Genomic DNA, 21,865 nt, shown 5'->3' on the forward strand with positions numbered 1-21,865 from the left:
AAGTGAGTTATTTGCCTTGCAATTTCAATGCCAAACTGAAATGAAATGTGAAACTGAAATGTGTCCATAGCCATGGACACTGCAGAAACTGCAGTTATCTCTTGCTGATGCCACTGAATTATTCAAATCTACTGCCTCTGCTGAGATACAAAAAATAGCTCAGGAGATACTTTCAAGGAAATTCTTTGTTCCACCATGAGCAGAAAAGACAAACATATGCATATATATATATATACACACAGTAATTGAATCTTTCATCAGGCTAGGAACATTCAAAACCTCTAGAGACCAAGCTAATAAAAAGACTTTGCTTCTACTATTTTTACTTTAAGAAAAATAAAAGCATTGATAGCTGTTTGCTGAAAAGATAGGTTTTTTTGCCTAGTCTAGTTCATCTTCCAGGATGAACTAGAAGACAATGACTTACACACGGATTATAGTGTTTGGGGGTTCTTCCCAAAAGAATAAATACCGTATCATTTAAAAGTGCAGTAATTTCAGTTCCTCACAATACTTTGGCTGGTTTATATTAATACAACACAAAGTTGTTTCTTTAGTGAAAAAGATGCAGAGTAGTCCTGAGAGGATTACATCATCCCACTTTTCTTGCAATGTTAACACCTATCATCAACATCAACAATACAATGTAAAACAATTTCACTTTAGGAAGGGATGCTGTCACAGCACTCAGCCTTTTTGCAAAAATACAAAGAAGGTGTACGATGTTACCAAGAACTGACCACAGAAAGCAGATTTCTAAAAGGTAGAGGAGTAATTCACTTCTTCACAACTAAGGTAGATCCACTGTTAGATTGCATTCCTGCAGCTGCCGTGTTTGTGATTTAGTCAGCCCCACCACAGTTGTACCTGTCTGTCAATACAAGATCCCTGAGGAGTACTGCACGGTTTTCTGTTGAAGACATTTAAATTGTCATCAATTTAGCAGTCTTTCAACTGTAATAATGAAAATTATATGTAATTTCATCTCCCAGCAGGTTTAATAACTATGAAGAAAATTACTAAAATTAGGGCAACTTCAAGCAGTGAGTTTTACTTACATTAGTTTTACATATGAGTAAAGTAATACAGAAATATCTTCTCTATTTTTATCTGTTTTATAACTAACATATGACATTAGTTCATGTTAGCTTTATATGCAACTAACTTTCAATGTAAAGTGACACACAGTAAAGAAAACAGAGTTAGCCATTCTAACATCTGTCATCTGTTTTTAACATCAAACACCAAATAACATATGTTATTGTACAGATAACTGCCGAAGCCCAACTCTTAGGACAGGAATGTTGGTATCCATGGGCACAGTGGCTCAATAGTTATGGAGTAAATCGTATGCTGTAAGTAAGAGAAGGGAAGGAAAAGAGATGATAATTCAGCCAAATTACAAAAACACAGTTGAGTGATGAACACTGAAGGGTGTCGTAATGAAAAAAGAAATAAAATAAGTATGCCGAAATTCATGCTTTAAACTGACTAGACCAAATAGGTTTTGAACTTCTGCCATTTTCAGATGGAATTTCATTAACTACCTTACCTTTGGTACAATAAGAAAAGTTAAATGAGTAGAAGGAATTCCAAGGAGCCACCTAATACATCTCTCTTCCAGCAGAAAAGCTCTGTTATCCCTGTTCTTGACACCTGATCAAGCAGCGGCATGTCAGCCAGCTGCCCTGCAACAGTTGGCATGCAGCAATTGTGTGCATGCGTATTCTCAGCCCACTGCAAAAGCACTGTACCAAATTAACACCTCCTACGCTAAAAGCTGTATTTCCTCACAAAATCTCATTTACAAAGGACTCAGTGCCTTACCCTGGTCACCTACCACAAATAAGTTCAAATTGCATGTCCTCTGACAATTCAATTATGATTTGTGTTTCTGAATTTACTAATAGCTCTCCACAGATAGTGAGGATAAGAGATTTTAGACCAACAGAAGGTAGTAACATCTTTCCAAAGCTTCCAAAAATGTCTGTTTATTTTCCTACACTTTGATTTTATTTTCTTAATTCAGAGTGATTCTTAAATAAAATGGGGGTTCAGTGTTCATCCACTTATTTCTAACAGTGAAGATGAAGCACTTTTACAACTTTTTCATTGACATCAATGCATTAATAAGCAAGAACAGTTCTTACCATACACCTGGAATTTTTTTTTCCATTCATTCTGCCAAGATCTTTGAACTGTGTACCAAACATCTGCACACATCATAAATCAGTTTGACACAATATATATCCATCTCGCGTGCTTGTTTCTTACGTATATTAAGTAACTGACAAGTCAAGATCTGCCTCACTGTATTAAACACCACATACCTGGGATTTTTCATCCAGCAGTCTTTTCTCCTTAAGTGCTCTCAACAAACATCTACATGATTAAATGCCTCTTAGAGTGCTATCAGCAGTGTACTAACTGGTGCAGGAAGGATTAATGATTGCAGCTACATAAAAATGTGCTGCATTTAAAGCAGCCGCTTTAAACAAACACAGAAATTGTTCATTGTTCATTGCCCTGCTTTTATTATTTTTAATTATTTCTGCATAAGGAATATCCAAATGGAGAGAAGCAAAGATAATGCAAGGAAAGGAGGCATGAATTTTGCTCTGTATCATGGCCTTGATTAAACTGAAAGCAATCTCAGGGCCTGAGAATGCAAACATCTGTTAAATATAAAATATTATAAGAGAGATGACACAGGATTTGCATTCAAGTATTTACAAGGTGTGTATGTAACAACACATTCACTCGTTCCTGTATTGATACATTAGCCCTGAAAAAGGGGCATCAGGTAGTTTATTAGACTGTAAGATGGGAGATACCCTACCATAACAGATATATTTTTCAAGATGCACATCCATGTTCATTTTTTAGTAATGCCTAATTATAAACTGCAACTAGATTTTTTTAGCAAAACACATACCCAAATTTAAAAATACAAATAAAAGAGAACAGGAAGAGTGTGAAGAGATGCACCATAAGAAAGGACAGGAAAAGTAGGATAAGGACACATCTTTCTAGTACAGAAACTGGTTGCTTGCTATTTAATATAGCTCATTCTCACCCCATATTTAATAATCAATTTCCTGATAATCTATTAAAATTATATTCTAAAAGAAGCTTTCTTCAATTAGCTCTTCAAATAGGAAATTTGTTTAGTTGTACTCACATCACCTCAGAAAATATCTACCAACAAAAAAAACCCCACTTTTGTCTGTGTTCAACCCAGTAATATGAAAGAGGTAATTGTATTTTTGGTGATTGTCCCAGGAGTGCACTAGTCAAAATAAATCACACAAAACTTTTCAAAGGTCAGTTCAGAGAATTAAAGCACATGCAGATATTTCTTGTGGTGCACATTACATACAGTATTCTGTGAGCAATGTGAAGCTTCCCTTTGTGAAAGCATGACTGTGATTTCCAGGCTTTAATAAAAGCACATTTTCTGCATGACTCCACTTGTTCAACCCAAGAGACAAGTCTAGGAAAAACTGAGAGCTGGAAGGAGAGAAATTGGCCAAGTTGTATGACCTCTTAGGTAATGATCCACCATGCTAGAATCAGTAGTTGATGCTGTAACTAGCCTTCCATGCTGTTTGTATATGAAAAACTAATGCTTCCTAGGACATCACAGAAGACATTTTCCACAAAGAACATCTGAAAACCTTTTACCATTACTAGTGAGGAGAATGAGAAGACAGCCACAGGATCATCTGTTGGTACCAAGAGAGGTATGCCAGTATCTGTAAGTATCAGAAGGCAGTAAGAAATATAGGTGGGTTTATAATGTGTTTTAAAGCCACTTTTCAAAAATAATACTATTGTTGTAGTTATGGCAGTTAAAAACAAAATGTTTGTTGTGACATACAGTCTGTTCTTTATAAGGTCAAATGATACAGTCTAGAGAGAAAAAAATACAAGCTTCCAAATCTCATGACCTATTCTAAGCTTTAATTTAAGACGTGCTGGACACGTTCTTAGCCTAAAAGTTATATTTTCTCTAACAGTATGTAAAAGCAATGCTCAATTTTATTTTAGCAACTGCTGATACTGCAGTAAGCAGTATTTGGATTAAGAATAATGTCTTATGACACGCAAAAATGATTTCAGATTTTTTAAAAGGATAGATCACTACAAGAATATACAAATTGCAAACTTCACCTCTGTAAATTAAATTTTAATGACATGTAGAGATTCTTAGAAGCCTTCCCATGGAAAGTACAGATGTGGTTGTTTGTAACTGTGTCACATTACTGGTTTAGGGTATTCAATAAATTATTTATGCCAAAAGCCTGCAAGGGGCTTAACAGATTTCCACTCCACATTTTAAGGATATCAGAAAGAACAATTTCCAGTACCGAGCATAAATTGAGCTAAACTTTAATGGGAAATAAAAGGTGATTACAAGCAAAACCTGCATTGTAGAAAAGTGCCTAGTGACTAATTTCTCCTTGCTATGTGACCATTAAATTCCCTTCCTTCAAGGAAAACTGCTTCTCGGTGAGAGACAGTGCTATCCAACTACATAAACCCCATCCTTACATCACCTCCCACAACACTTTAGTCGACAGCAGGAAAATAAATATTCATTCTGTTGCCTTATCCCAGTACCACTGAATTCTTTGTTTTCACCTTCTAAACTACTATTGTTCTAACCGAGAGGAGTTTTAACACAATAAATCCCTAAGCATATTCTCTGAAGTAATTTCAGAGAGCTTAATCCCATCCAAAGAACCCTTGGCCAAACAGTATCTAGTAGAGAGACTGTTTTGCCTCAGCTTAACAAAACAAAGTCTCAAAGCTGATAAGCATGGTCTTATACACTTAGGTAACTCCAAGGAAATAAGAAATATTACTTGTGCCAGAGGGTAACATGGTCTCAATACCAAGTGGACATAAAACAGGACACATATTAAATGGGAAATTGTAAGCAATGATACAATTATTTGTGACACAGACTTTGAATAGAAGCAGAAGTGAACACTGGTTTTAATAGCGAGCTTACCTATTTCATGCAAGGTATCATAAATCATACAAAAACTGTCATACTGCATCACAGCTTACAAAAGTAGAGAACATGACATAATGGTTAAGGACACTGATTCCTACCCTCTGTTTGTAACACTTTTCAGGATGCAGGTCTTCTTTACAGAAAAGCAGGAAAGAGAAGACGCATTACCATTCCCATCTTTCCAAAAGCTTTAGGATGCAATGCATTATTAAGTAGATGATTACATCAAATTTGAAATAAATCTGCAACTGCCTTTGGAAGGTTTCGTTTACAGTTCAGATGTTAAAATTTAAATTAATTGCAAGTGTCTAAGGAAAATATTCCCACAGATTAGTAGAGAAGTATTTCCGAGGCTTTTGCTAAGAGGCAATACAGGGAGCTCTGCTATGCCATACTCTTGTAGTTTTTCAGATCATTGTTAATAGAGACTTTGAGCAATGTCAGCCATCAAGAGCAATTTATCAATTTTCTGAATATTCTTCTTCACTGGACTAGTCATGCTAGTATCTTACAGACAGATCCATTTCGTTGCTACTGATGGCTATTAGTCATCAATGCAGGTCATTGTATTTTCACTACAATCAAAATGCTGCAGAAGTGTTTGGAAGAGGGCAGGCATGAGGATTACTCACATGGAAACCCAGCAAAATCTATGAATGTCACATAAAACCGGATCTTTTTGTACTTGTACCTAAGGAAGAAAGACAACTTCCTTTCCTAACAAATGTTCTTTCCAGACAACAGATTACTAAACCAAACTGGATACAGAATAACCTCAGAAAAATTTGCTGCAAGAGCCTTCAAGAGCTTTTGCAGATGTGAGTGGGAGGCAGAATGATCAAACAAGACAAAACCAGTAGGGAAAGCTCAGCCAAGAGCCTATATGCTACCACAGAGACTTGCCCAAAGTTCAAATCGGAATTTATGAAATACGAGGCCACAGCATGGACTCCAACTGCAAACAATATACCATTTATCTGAAGTTTAGTGTTGAAGAAACAAATTAAGAAAATAAGGTAATTGCTATGGATTAATCTGGGTTGATTAGGAGGGCTTTGTAGCACTCTAATCTCATGAACAGTGGCCACATAATATCCTGACAGAACTTTAAAATGCACCATATCTTTCTCATGCTGCTAGCATACATAGTACTTCTACATTAATGAAACTTAAATAGGGAATCCAACCCAGGTAATTATTTTACTTACTTGAAAACTAAGAGTAAATTGCATAAGGTATTTTAAAACCTTCCACTTATTTTTGTATGAACATGTTTCTCTTCCAGTTTTAACATGACAAATACTTAATATTTTTCTTCAAGTACCTAGCTGTCAAACTGATTTGTTTTATAATTTGAATTTTTCTTGAGGCTTAGCAAGCAGGCAAAAACAAAACAAAACAAACATCTGTAGCCTCACAGAAGAAAGAGTTTAGATATGCCAGCTCCTAGAAAGTATGCACATAAATTAACAAATAGAATAGTTATACAGTTAATGAATAGTTAATGACTGTATAACCACTGTATGTAGCATATAAATAGTTAAGGATGGTATAAATTACTTTATTTGCACAATTTGAAATTGCTTTTACTTCCTGGTGGCTTAGTAAAGATTTAAAAATAAATTAGTTTGTTTCAGAAATTAGGTACATTAATCTATAATTTGTGCTTTAAGATAAAAAGGGAGTAGGAAAAGAAGCCATGCTCTCCCTGTACAGTAGGAGAATAGAAAAAGTTATTAATTAATATCTCAGACTGCAAACACAGCAGAAGTTATGAAGTTTTGGAGAGAAGGGAATGACTTTGTGGAAATCAAGTTACCCTACAATGAAGAATAAAAAAATCACAATTTATAAAAAGTATGCCTCCTCCATGTCTTGACTTATCTTATGATTTATAGCTTGATTTTTTTGTTATCAACTATTTTTTATTTTACTAGAAAGTTAAAATCCCCCAAACAAATAAAAATTAAAACCAAACCAAATTCCAAAACATTACTCCCCCTCAAAAAAGACCAAAAAAAAACAATCAAAGTATCACTGTTCTGGTTTCTCATCAGCACCAGTGGTCTTCACCAAGCCATCATGCATGCTCCCTTTAATTCAAGAACTTCTACTTTACTGGGGCACACATGGATAGAGCAGTTGGATCCATGACCCACAACTACATTGCTTAACCATACTTTTGAAAATTTTCCTCAGGGAAAAGCAATCCAATGACCTTTTCCATTCTTTGGTCAGCAACTCCGATATTAATGCAAATTATTATTCTGTTGGAAAACAAGACTGATTTGCATTCTCTTATTTTAGAATACTGCTTAAGCATGATGTTAATAATTTTCAAATTAAATACTTTGAGTTACTGGTACCTTTTCCTAAAAGATGAGTCATTTCAATAAAATTCACTGAAAAGGAAATAAACCATTGATTATTTTTTTTTAAATAACAAAATGAAATTATGATAGTGGCAAAGGGAGACTTTCAAAGAGATAACAGTTGCACTGCATCCAACTTCTGTATATTTTCACAAAATTCTTTCTGTTCTCCTAAATATTTGCTGTCTAGAATAGTTCTATCATCAGAAAAAAAAGCAAAGGTTTCACTTTGAACAAAAAGCTGCTAACCTAGACCAAGCCCCTTCCAAGTTAAAAATATTAATTAGATGGTCTCAGAATATGCACATTTCACAAAACAAAACAGTACTAAAACACAGTATACAAAACACGAGACCTCTGATACACACAGATGCCAAGAAAAAAGTTCTGAAAATTCAGAAAAGGCATTGGAAAGTACTCCTAGTTTTCTGAACTTACCTTGCAAAATTCTGTGAAATAGTACTCTTTCACCAAATGATACTGAATCAGTTTTTAGTCTCAAAATCATTCTTTATAATACTTTTAGTACATCTTCATGATTCAAGCTGTTAATTTTATTAAGCATCTACATATCACTAAATATTTGCAAAACCTCACATAAGAGGAAGGGCAGAAGGACATTCCCAATACAGTTTAATTTCCCTTTTAGCATACCCAAGTGAAGAAAAATAAATGTACTGACAGACAAATAGGCACCACTTTGATTCCACTTACCACTGGCTGATTGCAAAGGTAACGGCAAAGTTCTCCAATGTACTGGATGACAGTCACATTGTACCTTCTGCAGTCATTCCAAAACTGACTAGCTGAGAACTTCTTTTTTAACACACAGGTTGCACCTTTATGGAAACAGTAGGGAAAATTAAATTAGGCAATTGCTCTGTGTGGCAGCTTAGCTATAAAACAGATCATGTGAGCAACTAAAACAGCCTCACTCCGAGAGCTATGAGGTATTTAAGCTGTTTTATTTGAAGACATGTTTTCAAATCCGGTAGACAAAGAAGGCAGAGGAAATCAGCCTCCTGGCTGAGAGCAATGCAATAGATCAGAGCTTAAAAACAAGAAGTCAGCTTCTCTTCTTACAACACTGTTTGTTGGTAACATATTTTAAGAGTTTAACCTGAACTCTTGTGTTCAAGCGTTTAACTGAAAATACCCAGAAGATTCAGGCTGATTAGTAAATCATGTGGGTATCACTGAAGCCTTATTTCTCAAGAAAGTATTCGTTAATGCAGATTCAGACAGAATTAACCCATAACACAATGATCTTTCCCTTGCTCTGACTTGAACTTGACGCATAAGGAAACAAAGTATTTGCCATGGAGTTCCAAATAAATCTTTTACAAAAGGGTCATTGAGGACACTTACATTGTCTCAGTAATACATCTGATTTATTGCCAGTGTCAAAACAGTACACAAATCAAATGGATAAAAAGTTATATGGGATTTTAAATACATTAAAAAGCTTGTACAGTCTGTAGTAGTCAATGTATTTGCCAATATTTTAAGTTCACCAAATACATTTTAATTCCATTCTACTGTACATTGCTTAGTGGTACATGCACTAATGCACCATACACACCCAAAATACTACATATGTATTTTGACCTAAATATAAAGAAGTCAAAACATTTGTGATGCAAATTATGATAACTAATTCTTCTCCACAAAAAGAGCTTGTAGAGATCCCCTGTTAGTACAAAGCATCCCCTCTGCCCAAAATACATAGCTATTCCAAAAAAGACTATGCAGTGAGTTTGAGCAAAGCATTAGCTTCCCTAGGGGCAGTGAACCTAAGTGTGTTTTAGACATTTTTATAATAATTAATTCTCTATTAATAACAAAAGCAAACAAGCCTTACCCAGCTGAATGCATCCACCAATGCCAAGAAGAGAAGCTGCACTGTGATAAAGAGGCAAAGTAATATAAATGATGTCTTCTGACGTGGCACCAAAAGCCCACAGTCCAGCAGCTCCTTTAAGAATCTGTAAATGACTAATGACTGCTGCCTTTGGAAGACCTGTAATAAAATAAAAATAATGCATTAAAGCATTTCTTAAAGGGAATCTGTGTATGAAGTCTCTAAAATCATAAAAGAGTCAATTCTTACTTCTGTAACCAAATTGTCAACCATCTTTTTAGATGGCCATAAATAGACAATTGGCTATTTAATACAATATTGCATGTTTCTGTACAGATAAAGATTAGCCAGTTTGTAACCTCATCTCTTTGCTCTTTAGTTTGATGTCACATCCATTCAAATAAGTGTAAACCTGAAGAAACTCATTGGTTTGCTGCTAGCAAATTATATAAAGCAAGAAGGAACAAAAAATTTACTGTAGATATGGACTTCTTTTAATATAAAGAGGCATCACACCAGGTCTTGCTCAAGGTCAAGGTAAACAAGAAAGGTATGGGATCTACACAGAGTAGGTCACACAGCAGGTGCTTATCTAAGAATCATACATCCTTCTATTTGTTTTAGAACTCTATGAAGTCTATGACAAATTAACAAAAAAGAAAAAATCTGTGAGAAGACCACATCAGTTAGGTTCATCTGGATGAGTTTCTTCAAGTTCAGCACAGCATTTCTCTTCAGCAACATGCAGACTCACAGGCAAGAGCTTCTTGTGCTACTACTCTGGTACCTATTAACCTGAGTAGGGGATATGATCTTGCATAATATATGTGTTCTCAAACACACACAAATTTCAGTCTGAGTCAGGCTGATGATGAATAGTTCAATATTTCAAAAAATGTAACGATTCATAAAGTTTTCTCACCTATTTTTGCAATGCTATTGTTCATTTTAAGACTTAGCTAGAGCTGGAAGTATAATCTGTGCAGAGTCGAGCTACCCTCCAGGCTATTCCACTTTTCTACACTTAAGTGAAAAGGGAATATGCCTAGGTTGCCATAAATTGTTTATAGTAAGAAGTTTTCTTGAGTTTTTACTTCTGCCTTTACAGAGAGATTACTACAGACTGTGCAAAATACTCATTTCTTTTAACTAAGATTATCAGTCAAAGAATGTGAAAATGTTCAGTAACTCAAAATTAGTTATTCCATACTCTTCAGACTAAACAAACATTATGATTTTAGTTACATAGTACATAACAGAAACTCAATGTATTTAATACAAAAACTTCAGAAACTTCATACAGAAACTTCATGTATTTCATACAAAGTTTCAAAAAGACTTGAAATTCCACATAACTGAAACTTGACGCTTCACACAGATACTCTAATTGTAAGAACAAAATCATCCCACCTGGATAATTCTGTATTTTTTTTTTTAGCTAATTTAACTCCCAACTCTTAACAAGCAAGCTTAAGCATATTTCTATTAGTAGTATTACACATAAAACCTCATCTCTTGACAATATTTATAACTTCCTAACTTTTTTATTGGATACTGATATTCTTATTTCCTAATTTTTCCTGAGAACCTGAAGCAAATAAATTATTATTTGTATGAAGGAACAAAGCCTCAAACCACATATGCATTTTCAATCTTAAGTGGCTAAAAATGTTGTGTTCAATTGAATGAGAATGCCAATCCACTCAGCTTAAAAACAATGCTGCCTTTCACGTCGGTGATCACGTTTTTTTAAGTCTTAGCTTCTTAGCTGCTGGAGCACAATTCAGACATCTGTTTCTAAACGAAAAGGCTAGTAACTTAATCCTATTTTCTGTCTCTACAGTGACCTGCATAAAACATGACTTAATGAAAGAAAAACAAATGTCTATTTGTGTCTTTCAAGATTCTTTTTTAAAGTTCTAGGTAAAAATCTTAATAACTTTAGCTAGGCAGTGTTACATGGTCACAAAAATACTATCTATTATGATTGTAAGCCCACCAAAAAAGCAATATTTTATAAACACCTTAGATGTGAAGTAATAAGAGGTAAAGCCTCTCATAGTATTTGTACAATGTGGTGGGAAAAAATAAAGGGAAACCCATAAACTACCAAGTAGAAACACAAGAAATATGGGCGGTTTTCTATTGTAATGCTGCTAGATGAGAACCATGACATTTTGCTATTGGGATACTACAGTTTCAGAAACTCAAGTTTCTAGATGAAAGCTGAAGGAAAACATGGACTCTTTAAAAGATCTGTACCTGTTGTTCCCGAAGTAAATATATATAAAACAGCTGACTTGAGGTTGTTGGCAGAGCATCGATTAACTGGAACAGGGTCTTCAGATGCAGCTTCTATTTTGTCTAAAAGGGTATGCACATTTGGAAGCGTGGAGTCCTTGGCCATTATCCAAACACTAACATCTTTTTGAAGTTTAGGAAGAATTTCTTCCAATGTCCCAAGCAAATCTTAAAAATTAACATGAAATAATGTTAATTCCATTATGCCTTCACAAAACTAGAAAATAAAGTATTTTTTCCCTTAAACTTTTACGTTTTATAGTAGAAAGAGAAATGCAAGTCACCTCCATGGATACAGAGTCAATAAAATAATGATGAACTAGAAAGAAAATCCACTGAAAACAAGATATAATGTGCTAAAAATACCCTGATCCCATCCCATAGTCGAATGGTCAACTAGCTCTCAAAGCAAACTTGTGAGCCTTGATTACTAGCTCCTGTTGTCCACATGATTTTAGGTAACCCTTAGTCATTGTTAAGACCATAATGAAATGTGGTTAAGTTTCGACCTCAAATAAATCTTAGAGAAATCCATGGAGGCAGATATATACATAACTGATAATTACAGTACAGGTTTCCTTGGACACCCTCAACAGCAGTCTCCTATTGAGAGTTATTTTTTTTTCAAAAGCACAGAAGTGACTAATTTAAAAATAAACAGCAGTTTAACAAAGTTTTAGTCTGTTGGCTTATCAGGAAAGAAACTATGAGAGAAATTCCCACAGTAAATAAAAAAGAAAATATGTAGAGAAGCCAATCCTTAAATAATCTATTTGGCATTTATATTTTGAAGCATTTTTACAATGTCACTTTCTCAGAAGACTCACAGTCATTAAAGTACGAATTCAGGAAACATACCAAGAACAGGAACAATACTGTTTCCAATAGAACTCATTTACACCTTAGGGCTTTGATACATCTCAGTCTAAGTAATTAATCTTACAAATATACCTGTGGGTATAAATTTATTTTATTATCTCAATTCTTGTAATAAATAAAGTTGAATAAACTTTGAATAAACAAAGTTGAATAAACTTGAATACACAAAGTTGACAATGACTCACCCAGAACCTCACAACGAGGCATTGCCAGAGCCAGCATTTGAAACCCTGACATCAACTCCAAACTCACTTCACAAATATTAAATATGGATACCATATGCACAAATTTTATGCCAAAACAACTGAAGATTTTTAATCTTTTAGAAAGCTGCTTTAATAATGACAGACTGATGTAGTTATTTTAATCAATAACATACAGTTGCTATTACAGATATACAGCCTACTATCATCAACTAAACATGTTTTACAAACCTAAAGCCTACAGAGTACAAGTTTTATATATTTTATGTATATTTAGCAAATAGATCTGATGTAGTGTAACATTAAAATTTTTGGTTTTTAACTTCCTAGTACTGCAGAATGATTTCAGGAAGAAATCACCCAAATAATTTTAAAAATCTGAAAGATGCATAGCATCCTGTTTGAATCACTGGAGTACAGTCCCACTATAGACAGCATCAGAGTGAAAAAATCTGAACAAACAATAATGTCAGGAACAGTAGTAGAACTGCAGGAAACCTTATACCACGAATGCCAAGGTTCATTGGCATATTAATTCTATCTGTGGTACTACGGAATTATGGAATTTTTTGAAGCAATGAATAGAAAAATACAACTGTACTATTTCTAACACGTATTAATAAACCAAGTGTGATGGAATAACTATGTACATATTACCTTCTTACACTGATTTTTTTCTTCCTTTTACGCATATATGTCTCTCGAATATACTAAAGATAGCTTGTGTAGGTGCAAGTTAGACTGAGAACCTAGTAAAAGAAACAGAGGTGTTGCAAGTAGATGGAGTTTTATTTCTGTTTTCAAAAGTAAGAGAAGATAGCGTTCTCTATCGTTCTTTATTAATGCACTGGCTTCATCTACAATGCAAGTCTGTCAAAAGAAGAGGATTTGCCTCTTCTTTTTATTTTTTCCCCTTTTTGTGCATCAAAGGAAGAAAGATGGGAACTATTAATTTCAACCCTGCAGACACATTCTCGAATTTAAGATTCGAGAATGACATGAGGACACAGTTCCCTTTCAGTAGACTGAAACACATCTACCCAAAATAATTAAGATAAATCATCATATTAAACATATACACTCTTAATTTTTTCTCCAAACACTCACTCTTAACATACTCCAATGGCTCAGAGCTTTTTACTACTATTGAACAACTAAATTATTACACAGCATAATTTTTCTTCTGTGCTCAGGAATCTAGTACTTGAAACAATACATGAACAGCTTGTAATTAAAAGTTATAGTGAAAGAAGCTTCTCAGTAGATAGCATAGAGCAGCAGAAACAATAAATTATTTCCTGAATAAAAAAAAGGTAAGTTAAAACAGCTGTATTCAAAGTGCCAGAAACTGAAAGTTACTTCTGGAACACACATGGGGTGTTTGGAGATGACTCTCAGTTGTACTAACATATTTCCAAATAATAGGAAGAGCTATAATTTGTATATTTCTAGAGGTACCTTGTATTTGCACTTCATATACAAAAGCAATTACAGTAAAGCAATTCTGCTATTTTAACTTGGAGTTTTACTCAAATAATACTTATTTACTCTTTACACTATGGAAGTATATTTAGATTTTGGGTTACTTGTTTTGGAAGAAATGTCTCCTTGCACAAAATTTAGCAAGCTCCATCTGTTTACATTGCTGGTATACAAATGTTTGCCATTTGCTAATTATTTGGCTCCGACCAGGAAAAAATATCTGGAATTGATCAGGATGGATACAGTTTTTCTGCTTTTGTTTGCTTTTTTCCTCCTCTTACTTTAAAAGCATTATTCAGTAAAAGTTTGTGAAACTGTTACTTTATATTCACATGAATACGTAACTCAGTTACATATTTTGAGAAAGCAAGGAAAATATGTTCTGAACTGCTGTCCCAGGCTTCTAGTTGCACAAAGGTTTTTATGTTATTTTCTAGCAGAGAGATCATGCAGGCTGTTGGCAAGGACACAGTCCCACGCTGATGAAAGGAATACATTAGATTATGAGATCAGCTTGTACTGAACAGAAAGTTACTCAGAAAGAAAACTCCATTAAATGGTCCTTACATAACTTTGATGTGTACCCTGGCTGATATGCTCAGGAAGTTATATCAAGTCCGGACTCTTCCCCACACTGTCTGGCCTCAGAAACTAATTGTTACTTGTACTAGATCCCCCAAGTGACTCAGCATGGCTTCTCACAAAGCGGTAACAGCAGAAAAGTCAACTGAGGCTCAGCATCAGTGCTGGTATCTTGAAGTGCCACTGAAGGCAGTAAAGGTAACAAAATATAAACCACCTTGCAAATCACAGTCAGCTCTTTTTTCCCCTCAAAGACCACCTGGGACAAAACACAGGCTAGAGTAAGAGCAAATAACCAGAGATATGGTGTCTAACAGAGCAGGTGTCTTCCACAGGTTTTTTACGGTCTTCTTGCACTAAATGTTTAGGTCTAGATAGCTTTTTATTCCAAAAGGATAAGAAAAGATTGTTTCAATAGAATCCATTCTTTTTTTTCATTCCGTGACTAACATGACAGATGAGACTTCTGCTTATATGTAACATCAAATGACTTTAATTTACAAATACAAAAATTACTTTGCTTACTCTCTTTCTCCAGGACATAGACATGCTTCTGTCTAGCTCAGAATACACTCAGCAGCAGCAAAAAGCACTGTTAGTGCCTCAAGAGTAAAAACTTCTGCCAGAAAAATGCAATACAGCTGGGAGACATACCTCTGTAACAGAAGTGCAAAATCACAAGATGGCTGTGAACAGAAGGGGCCTCTGGAGGTCACCTAGGTCCGATTTCCCTCCTCAAGCACAGCCACATAGAGCAGGCTGCCCACACGTGTCCATGCAGCATGTAGACTCCCTTAAGAGCCTTTGTTATCAGGACTGATGTAAATCAATCTCATGGAGTTTAGAAAGCAATCCCTTAACAGCTGAATCCTTGCATCGGAAGTCATGACGGCAGTCTGGGATGTCCTACTCTGGGGTGAGATGTTCCCAACAGGAGCAGACTAGAGATGCCCTGGCAAATAAATTCAATTTGTGCATTTCTGGTGGGTCACTAAACTGTATGTGTTGTTTAGTAGTATTGCTGATATAGATGCTGCTATAGATACAAGGATAGAACAGATTCAATGTAATCCCTTCTTCAAGCAAGTCTTCAAATAGAAACATTCACCAAAAAGGACATAGTGCCTTAAAAGGTGTCTTCATTTTAAGCAGTGCCTTACCTCCTCTGTTTAACCAGCAGCTTTTAAACAACTAATGGTGGCATAGTCTGGTAACGTAGTAAGAATGAGCTTTTGAAAGAGAAGAGTATGCAGTTTCTTTCTTTCTCTTTTACAAGTTCCTCATTGACTTAAAAGTTAGTTAACAACTGTTTTATTAAAAATGCAGTTTGAAACTCTAGCTTTTGAACCTCTTTCAAGAAACATTCCCTAAAATGGGAGTGGTGGGAGAAAATGCTTCTGGGAATGGAACTGTGAAAAGGTTAAGCAACAAATTAAAGCAAGAGCTAAATACTCTGGGAACACATCAGACAAATGAGAGTAGTTAAAGTAAAAAAAGCTCTCTCTGACACAAAGGCAAATGGAATTACTGGAAAGGAACAGAAAGACTAAATATTGGCAAATAATAGAATCTATAATTGCCTTTTAGCCAGAGCCTAGATAAGAAGACAAAAAAACTTACTTGATTACACTGAATTAATTAAAAGAACATCGGTGTCATAGAAAAAAAACCCACACTTTTAGAGATAGCCATTTTATATAAGAAATCAACAAGAGGAAGAAACCTTGAAGTTTTTGTAACATATCTGGGGCTTAAGAATAAAACATTCAGTTGCTGAGTTCATAGAATACATTAAAACAATATCAAACTCACAAAACTTAAATACTACTGAAACACTCCAAAGTAAAGTTAGAAAAAACAATCCAAGTATGAGAGAATTGTCAGATCAGGAGAAAGTCTGATTCCAAGTGCTGAAGCAAAGACAAGATAATACTAATTGGATGGGCTTACCAAACCACAATGCCTGCCAATACACAGGCACACAACAAAAGTCAGGAGTAAAAAAAGGCATATGAGAATGATCTTACAACAGGCGTTTTCCATGAAAAACGGAACAAGGTATGGAAGACAATGCAACCATAAATAATATCAAGCCTAATTGTATGGAGGTATCACAGTTGTAAAAAATAAAAGTGTTTTTGAAAATGAGGTACAGAAAAGCTTCAAGATGCAATCATCTCACACAAAAGGACGCTACATCAGCATTCTGAGCAGGGAAGATTTTGCCATAAACAATCCTTGGTGAGAATTGTTTCAGGCAGCAGATGAAGGTTCCCTTCAGCATAAATGAAATCTTAATATTAACTAGATATACAGTGAAATATAACAGTAGAACCTGCACACAGGTTCCTGTTGTAATGTGCTATTACAGACAAGAATTTCAAGAGCAAATTTGGTCCTGCTGAACACAGGCAGTCAAATTGTTAAGGGGATAATTTCTCCCATGTTGCAATCTATGACTAAGACCCAAGGTCATCCAAAACACTGAAGATATAGTTTGTAACTACTGCAAGAAATAGAATAGAAGAGAAGGAGGAGGTGGAGGGTGAAAAACCTACATACTTTTTAAAGAATTTCTCTATCCAGAAATACTGCTATTTACATACTATTGTCTGGTTTTGGAAAAACAGTCTTAATTGCCAGACACAATGCCTGTCTATGGCAATGACAAATATTAGACCACAAGTGGATTAATTTTAGTGTAAATACTTTGAAAAAAAATATACCATGTTCAAACTATCCACAGTTCTGTGAAAATGGTGCCACAAGAGGAAAATTAACAACTCATGTCTATTGATGAGGAAGAATCCCTTGATACTCACAATAACACTGGAAATGAAATGATAATAGACCTCTAAGAATCATGTGACTGACTGCGTAACCCCAGTGTTAAACATTGCTCTACAATTTTTATAAACATTAGGGGAAAATTATAATATAATTATAATATAATATAATAAACTATAATAATTAGGTTCAGTATGTTTCTTTCAGGAGTGGTATGAGTTAGGCCTCACAGTCACTGGTCTGTGTGTAAACTTTCAGTTGCCAAATCTGGACTCCTCTGGAGAGGCTCGTGTGTGATGTGGTCAATAGCTGACAACCCAGCAACTTTAACTTCTTTCACAGGTGAAAATAAAAAAGAGCCTCTAAGTCCTGATGAAAAATACTGAGAAGACTCATGGGACTGGCAGACTCAGAGCAGAGACTAAAAGCCATTAATAAAGTAAGATGTCCAAAATATAAAATACCAGCTGAGAGACTAATTTGTTGGTATTTCTGCTGTATCAGCTGTCTGCACACAGCTCTTCCCTTGTGAGTAGAGGCAGGCTCCCAGAAGAACCTAGTTCAACATAGTTGCTCTCATTATCAGCTGCTGGTAGCAAATTGAGAGCAGAGAAACACAGTTCCTAGCGCTGCTCTGCAAATGCTTTTTTCAACCATTAGTTACCTCTAACTTAAATAAAAACTTCTCTCAGATACAAGCTTTGATCCAAACTTTCTCCCTTTCCACAGTCAATGAGCAGAACGTTCCTGAACATTAATCCCCTTCCTCAATCCGTACACTCAAAAGTACATATTGATAAGAAGGAGCTAAACAAGATTTTTTTAAAATTAAGAAAGAACGCAAAATGAAAAGCTGCCAGTTCAGAAGCCTTGTTATCATGTATTTGGATTATATTTAAATTGGCTGTTGTTTCATTGGCTTGTTTTCATTACCAAACATCTTAAACTAGGAAACCATATAGAATCAGAATGAGAAGATTTATAATTTAAAAATGTATAAGGGAAAAATCTTAAATGCATTTTTGAAAACACAACTTCATAGCAGCAGAGAACAGATGGAAGAAAATTCTATCATTTAGGTGTAATAAGTGTAAAACCCCACAACTTGCGTAACAGCAGTAAAACAAGATGTGCAACAGAAAAGAGGCAAAGGAAACTTGAAACAATACTTTTAAAGAGATGGGGCAACATTAATATGCACTATTTAGAAATATTTTCTTCCAATCAAATGTCAAGCTTGTGTGCAGTCTTTGAGCCTTGCAGGTTCACTTTCACTTCATCATAAATGAGTTTTGGCAAGTTAATGTTTTGGATCTGTCTTCAGTTTACATATCTATCTAATTAAACTCAATTTGAACATACAATGCCCAGGATGCCTGCAACAAGATTTTAAATTCTTTTGAAGCACTTAATAAAAATGTAATACTCCATAAAGTTGCAACACACACACTACCATACCTATTCAGACCCAGCAGTTTCTCCTACAGTCCAACACCAAGTTTGCTATTATGAATCAATCTCCTACGTACTCTACACCTGAAACTCTATTCTTGGAAAACTGTCATACCTCTGCAAACAGTTGAACAGCAGAGGCTGTACAGTCCAAGTTTAGACCTTCCAGTTTTGCAGTGTGCTTGATCAGTAGAAGGATGGGCAGGTAGTACAAAAGAATACAGTATGTGACTTAAGTAAGATTAAATCTGACTACTTGAGAAGTAAAGGAAAATTATTCTTAACAGGTAATTTTAATGCTTTCAGAGACACTTTTACTGACACAATTAAACACTTGGAACAGGCTGTACCTAGATCCTGAAAACTCTCCTGCAATACACATTTTTCAAGAAAAGGTTAAATGGATGTTTACAAAGCAGGGATATAACTGATTCTGCCTGAGAGGCTGAATAACATCTTGAGGCCCGTTCCAGCTCTGTGTTTCTTTCATTCTGTGAACATCTCTAAATCAGGTTTCCAACAAACGATCGGGAGGGCCAGGTATGTGGGAGATGTGACATTATAAGCTTTGGATGTAGGAATGAGGAGTATACCCTACCTGCTCCCACAACCAGTATCTTGGGTTCACAGCTACTGACACAGTGCAGGAGAGATCTGAAGCGGACATTGAAGTTGAGGAACGCCAGCACACAGCCCAGCTTGGCCAGTCCAAACCACACGTGGATGAAGTCTGGCTCGTTCCCCATCAGCAAGGCCACCGTGTCTCCCTTCTTCAGAGCCTCGTGCTGCAGGAACACCTGTGCTATCCTGTTACTCCTGCGGTCCACATCTCTGTAGGTGTGAACGGTCCCTTCGTAGATGAGGAACGGTTTGTGGGGCTGCTTCTCCGCCAGCTTCACAAACTTGTCCAGGACGGTGACAACCCTCCCTTGCAGCCGGTACATCTCCATTCTCAGCCCATAGGTCAACACTTTGAGCAGGTATCTCAAGTCGGCCCAGAAGTAGGGAAAGAGGAGTTTCTGGATGAAGTGCAAGGAAAGAATCCCGACAGCAGCCCCCGGTACCCAGGAGGGCGGCACTGGGAGCGGGTAAAGGTCGTCCCAGCCACGCATCTCCCCGCAGCCGGGCCGCCGGGCACACGGCCGGGCAGCGCGCTGAGGCGAACGCCAGCACGGGCTGAGGCTCTTCCCGCCCTCACCTCCTCCACAGCGGGACGCCCGGGCTAACACCGCTCAGGAGCGAGGGAGACAGGGAGCTCCGACGGCACGGCACGGCACGGCACGGCACGGCACGGCACGGCACGGCACGGCACGGCACGGCCGCGGCCCCCGCCCGCCTCAGCCTCGCCGCATCTGCGGGACGGCCCGGCGGGAGCGGGGCGGGAGTGCCTGCGCTGCCCGCGCACGGCTGAGCTCGGACACCTTCTTCCCCCTCGGCCCCGGGACTCACGCACAGCACCGGGCTGCGGCTGCGGCTGCTGCGGCTGCTGCTGCTGCTGTCGGCGAGGCGGCGGCGGCCGCTCCCTGAGCCGGTTGCATAAGGAGCGATCTCCCGCTCAGCCCCGCCGGGCGGCCGCAGCCCGGGGTTGGCTCCCGGGGAAGGCGGCGGCGAGCGCAGGAAGCCTCGCCCCGGGCCGAGGCGGCGGCTGAGCGAGCTCCGGGCGCGGCCCCGGCGAGGGCGGAGGGAGGCGCTGGGGGCAGGTGGCTCCCGCAGCCGCTCCCGCCCCGCCCCGCGGAGCCGGGACCCGCCCTCAGGCTCGGCTCCCAAGGAGCGGAGGAGAAACGGCACCTGAAGACTTGAGTTGTATTCCCATCTCTCTCTGTTTTTTTCTGTTTTACCACTAAGATCGAGGTCTGATTAGATTAAGAATGTACAGACACAGGTCTGTTGTACGAACGCCGACTGGACACGCATTGAAAACAAATTCAAGCACATTAAATAGTGCAAAACTAGGTTATGAGTAGATTTCATGCCTCTTTAAAGGCGATACTGTCAGTAGGCTGACAGGTTTTTATCGATAATATAGTGTTCCTTACTTGGAAAGTGCAGTGGATGTGTATGTTCTGTCCTGGCTAGGTGTAAATTTACAGGAAGAAATAAATACTTAGGTTTTCAGCTGATTTTAGAATCACTTCTTCCAGAAAGACATTCTGTGAGAATACAGAGTTCTAGTTTACTTTTCTTAGGTGGAGATAACTTAAAAGGCCAGTATTTTAAATTTCTTCAAAGCAACTAATCGGCAGATTAAATGCTGCATTAACCTGTGCTTGACGTACAAAAACTCACAGTAGTTATTTGACTGACTGGAGTTTGGCTGTTGTTAACTGCTACAGAAACGTGCATAAATAATGAATAAAGGGAAAGTCTTTGACTCATAAGGAAGGTGCATACTTATGTGTTGATTTGAAGGCAGATAGAGGTTGACAGATACTCTTGTTTGCAAAGATTGCTTTGAAGAAGGCAGAAAGAAAGCAGGAGGCACGGCAGTTCAGGTCCATGAAAAGCTCTTGGCGTACAGATGAGAGTGAGAGGAAAAGCAATAGGTAATTGACAGAGCACAAAAGTAAAATACAGAATGGGCTGTATGATAAGATACGAGAGACGTGTTTTAAATATACTGTGCTGTGAGCTAAAAATCAGCCAGGCAACATTGTATTTACTAAAGTGACTAATGATTAGTATGTCGCCACATGTCACGTGAACAGAGAGGAAGAATTTTGTATCTTAGATGTTATCAGTGCTGCTAATCCCCAAGAACTGAAATGATGAGCAAGATCTTAACATAAAGACTGGTATTCTGAAATATGCAGTTTCAAAGCCAAATTGTAGGTTTGTGGTCTCTGAATTGTCCCTTTTCCTGTTAATTCTACATAGAAATTATATTGATCCTCTTTACTCAGTATCCAAGTTTCTTACAAACATG

General features: G+C 37.0%; 1 protein-coding gene across 1 annotated transcript in view; it reads right to left on the minus strand.

The window, feature by feature from the left end:
- Positions 1-20,530, minus strand: part of SLC27A6 (solute carrier family 27 member 6) — a 36,897-nt gene extending 16,367 nt beyond the window's left edge. Inside the window, exons 1-4 of the mRNA XM_041401128.1 lie at positions 19,541-20,530; positions 11,519-11,725; positions 9,257-9,415; positions 8,110-8,234 (exon numbers count right to left, since the gene is read on the minus strand). Coding sequence (XP_041257062.1) covers positions 8,110-8,234; positions 9,257-9,415; positions 11,519-11,725; positions 19,541-20,054 — 1,005 coding nt within the window. The 5' untranslated portion in view covers positions 20,055-20,530. The remainder of the gene's footprint in view (positions 1-8,109; positions 8,235-9,256; positions 9,416-11,518; positions 11,726-19,540) is intronic.
- Positions 20,531-21,865: the final 1,335 nt, after the last annotated feature.

This window comes from Onychostruthus taczanowskii, unplaced genomic scaffold (genome assembly GCF_017590055.1).
Source record: "Onychostruthus taczanowskii isolate IOZ18803 unplaced genomic scaffold, ASM1759005v1 scaffold186, whole genome shotgun sequence".
NCBI classification, from domain to species: Eukaryota; Metazoa; Chordata; class Aves; order Passeriformes; family Passeridae; genus Onychostruthus; species Onychostruthus taczanowskii.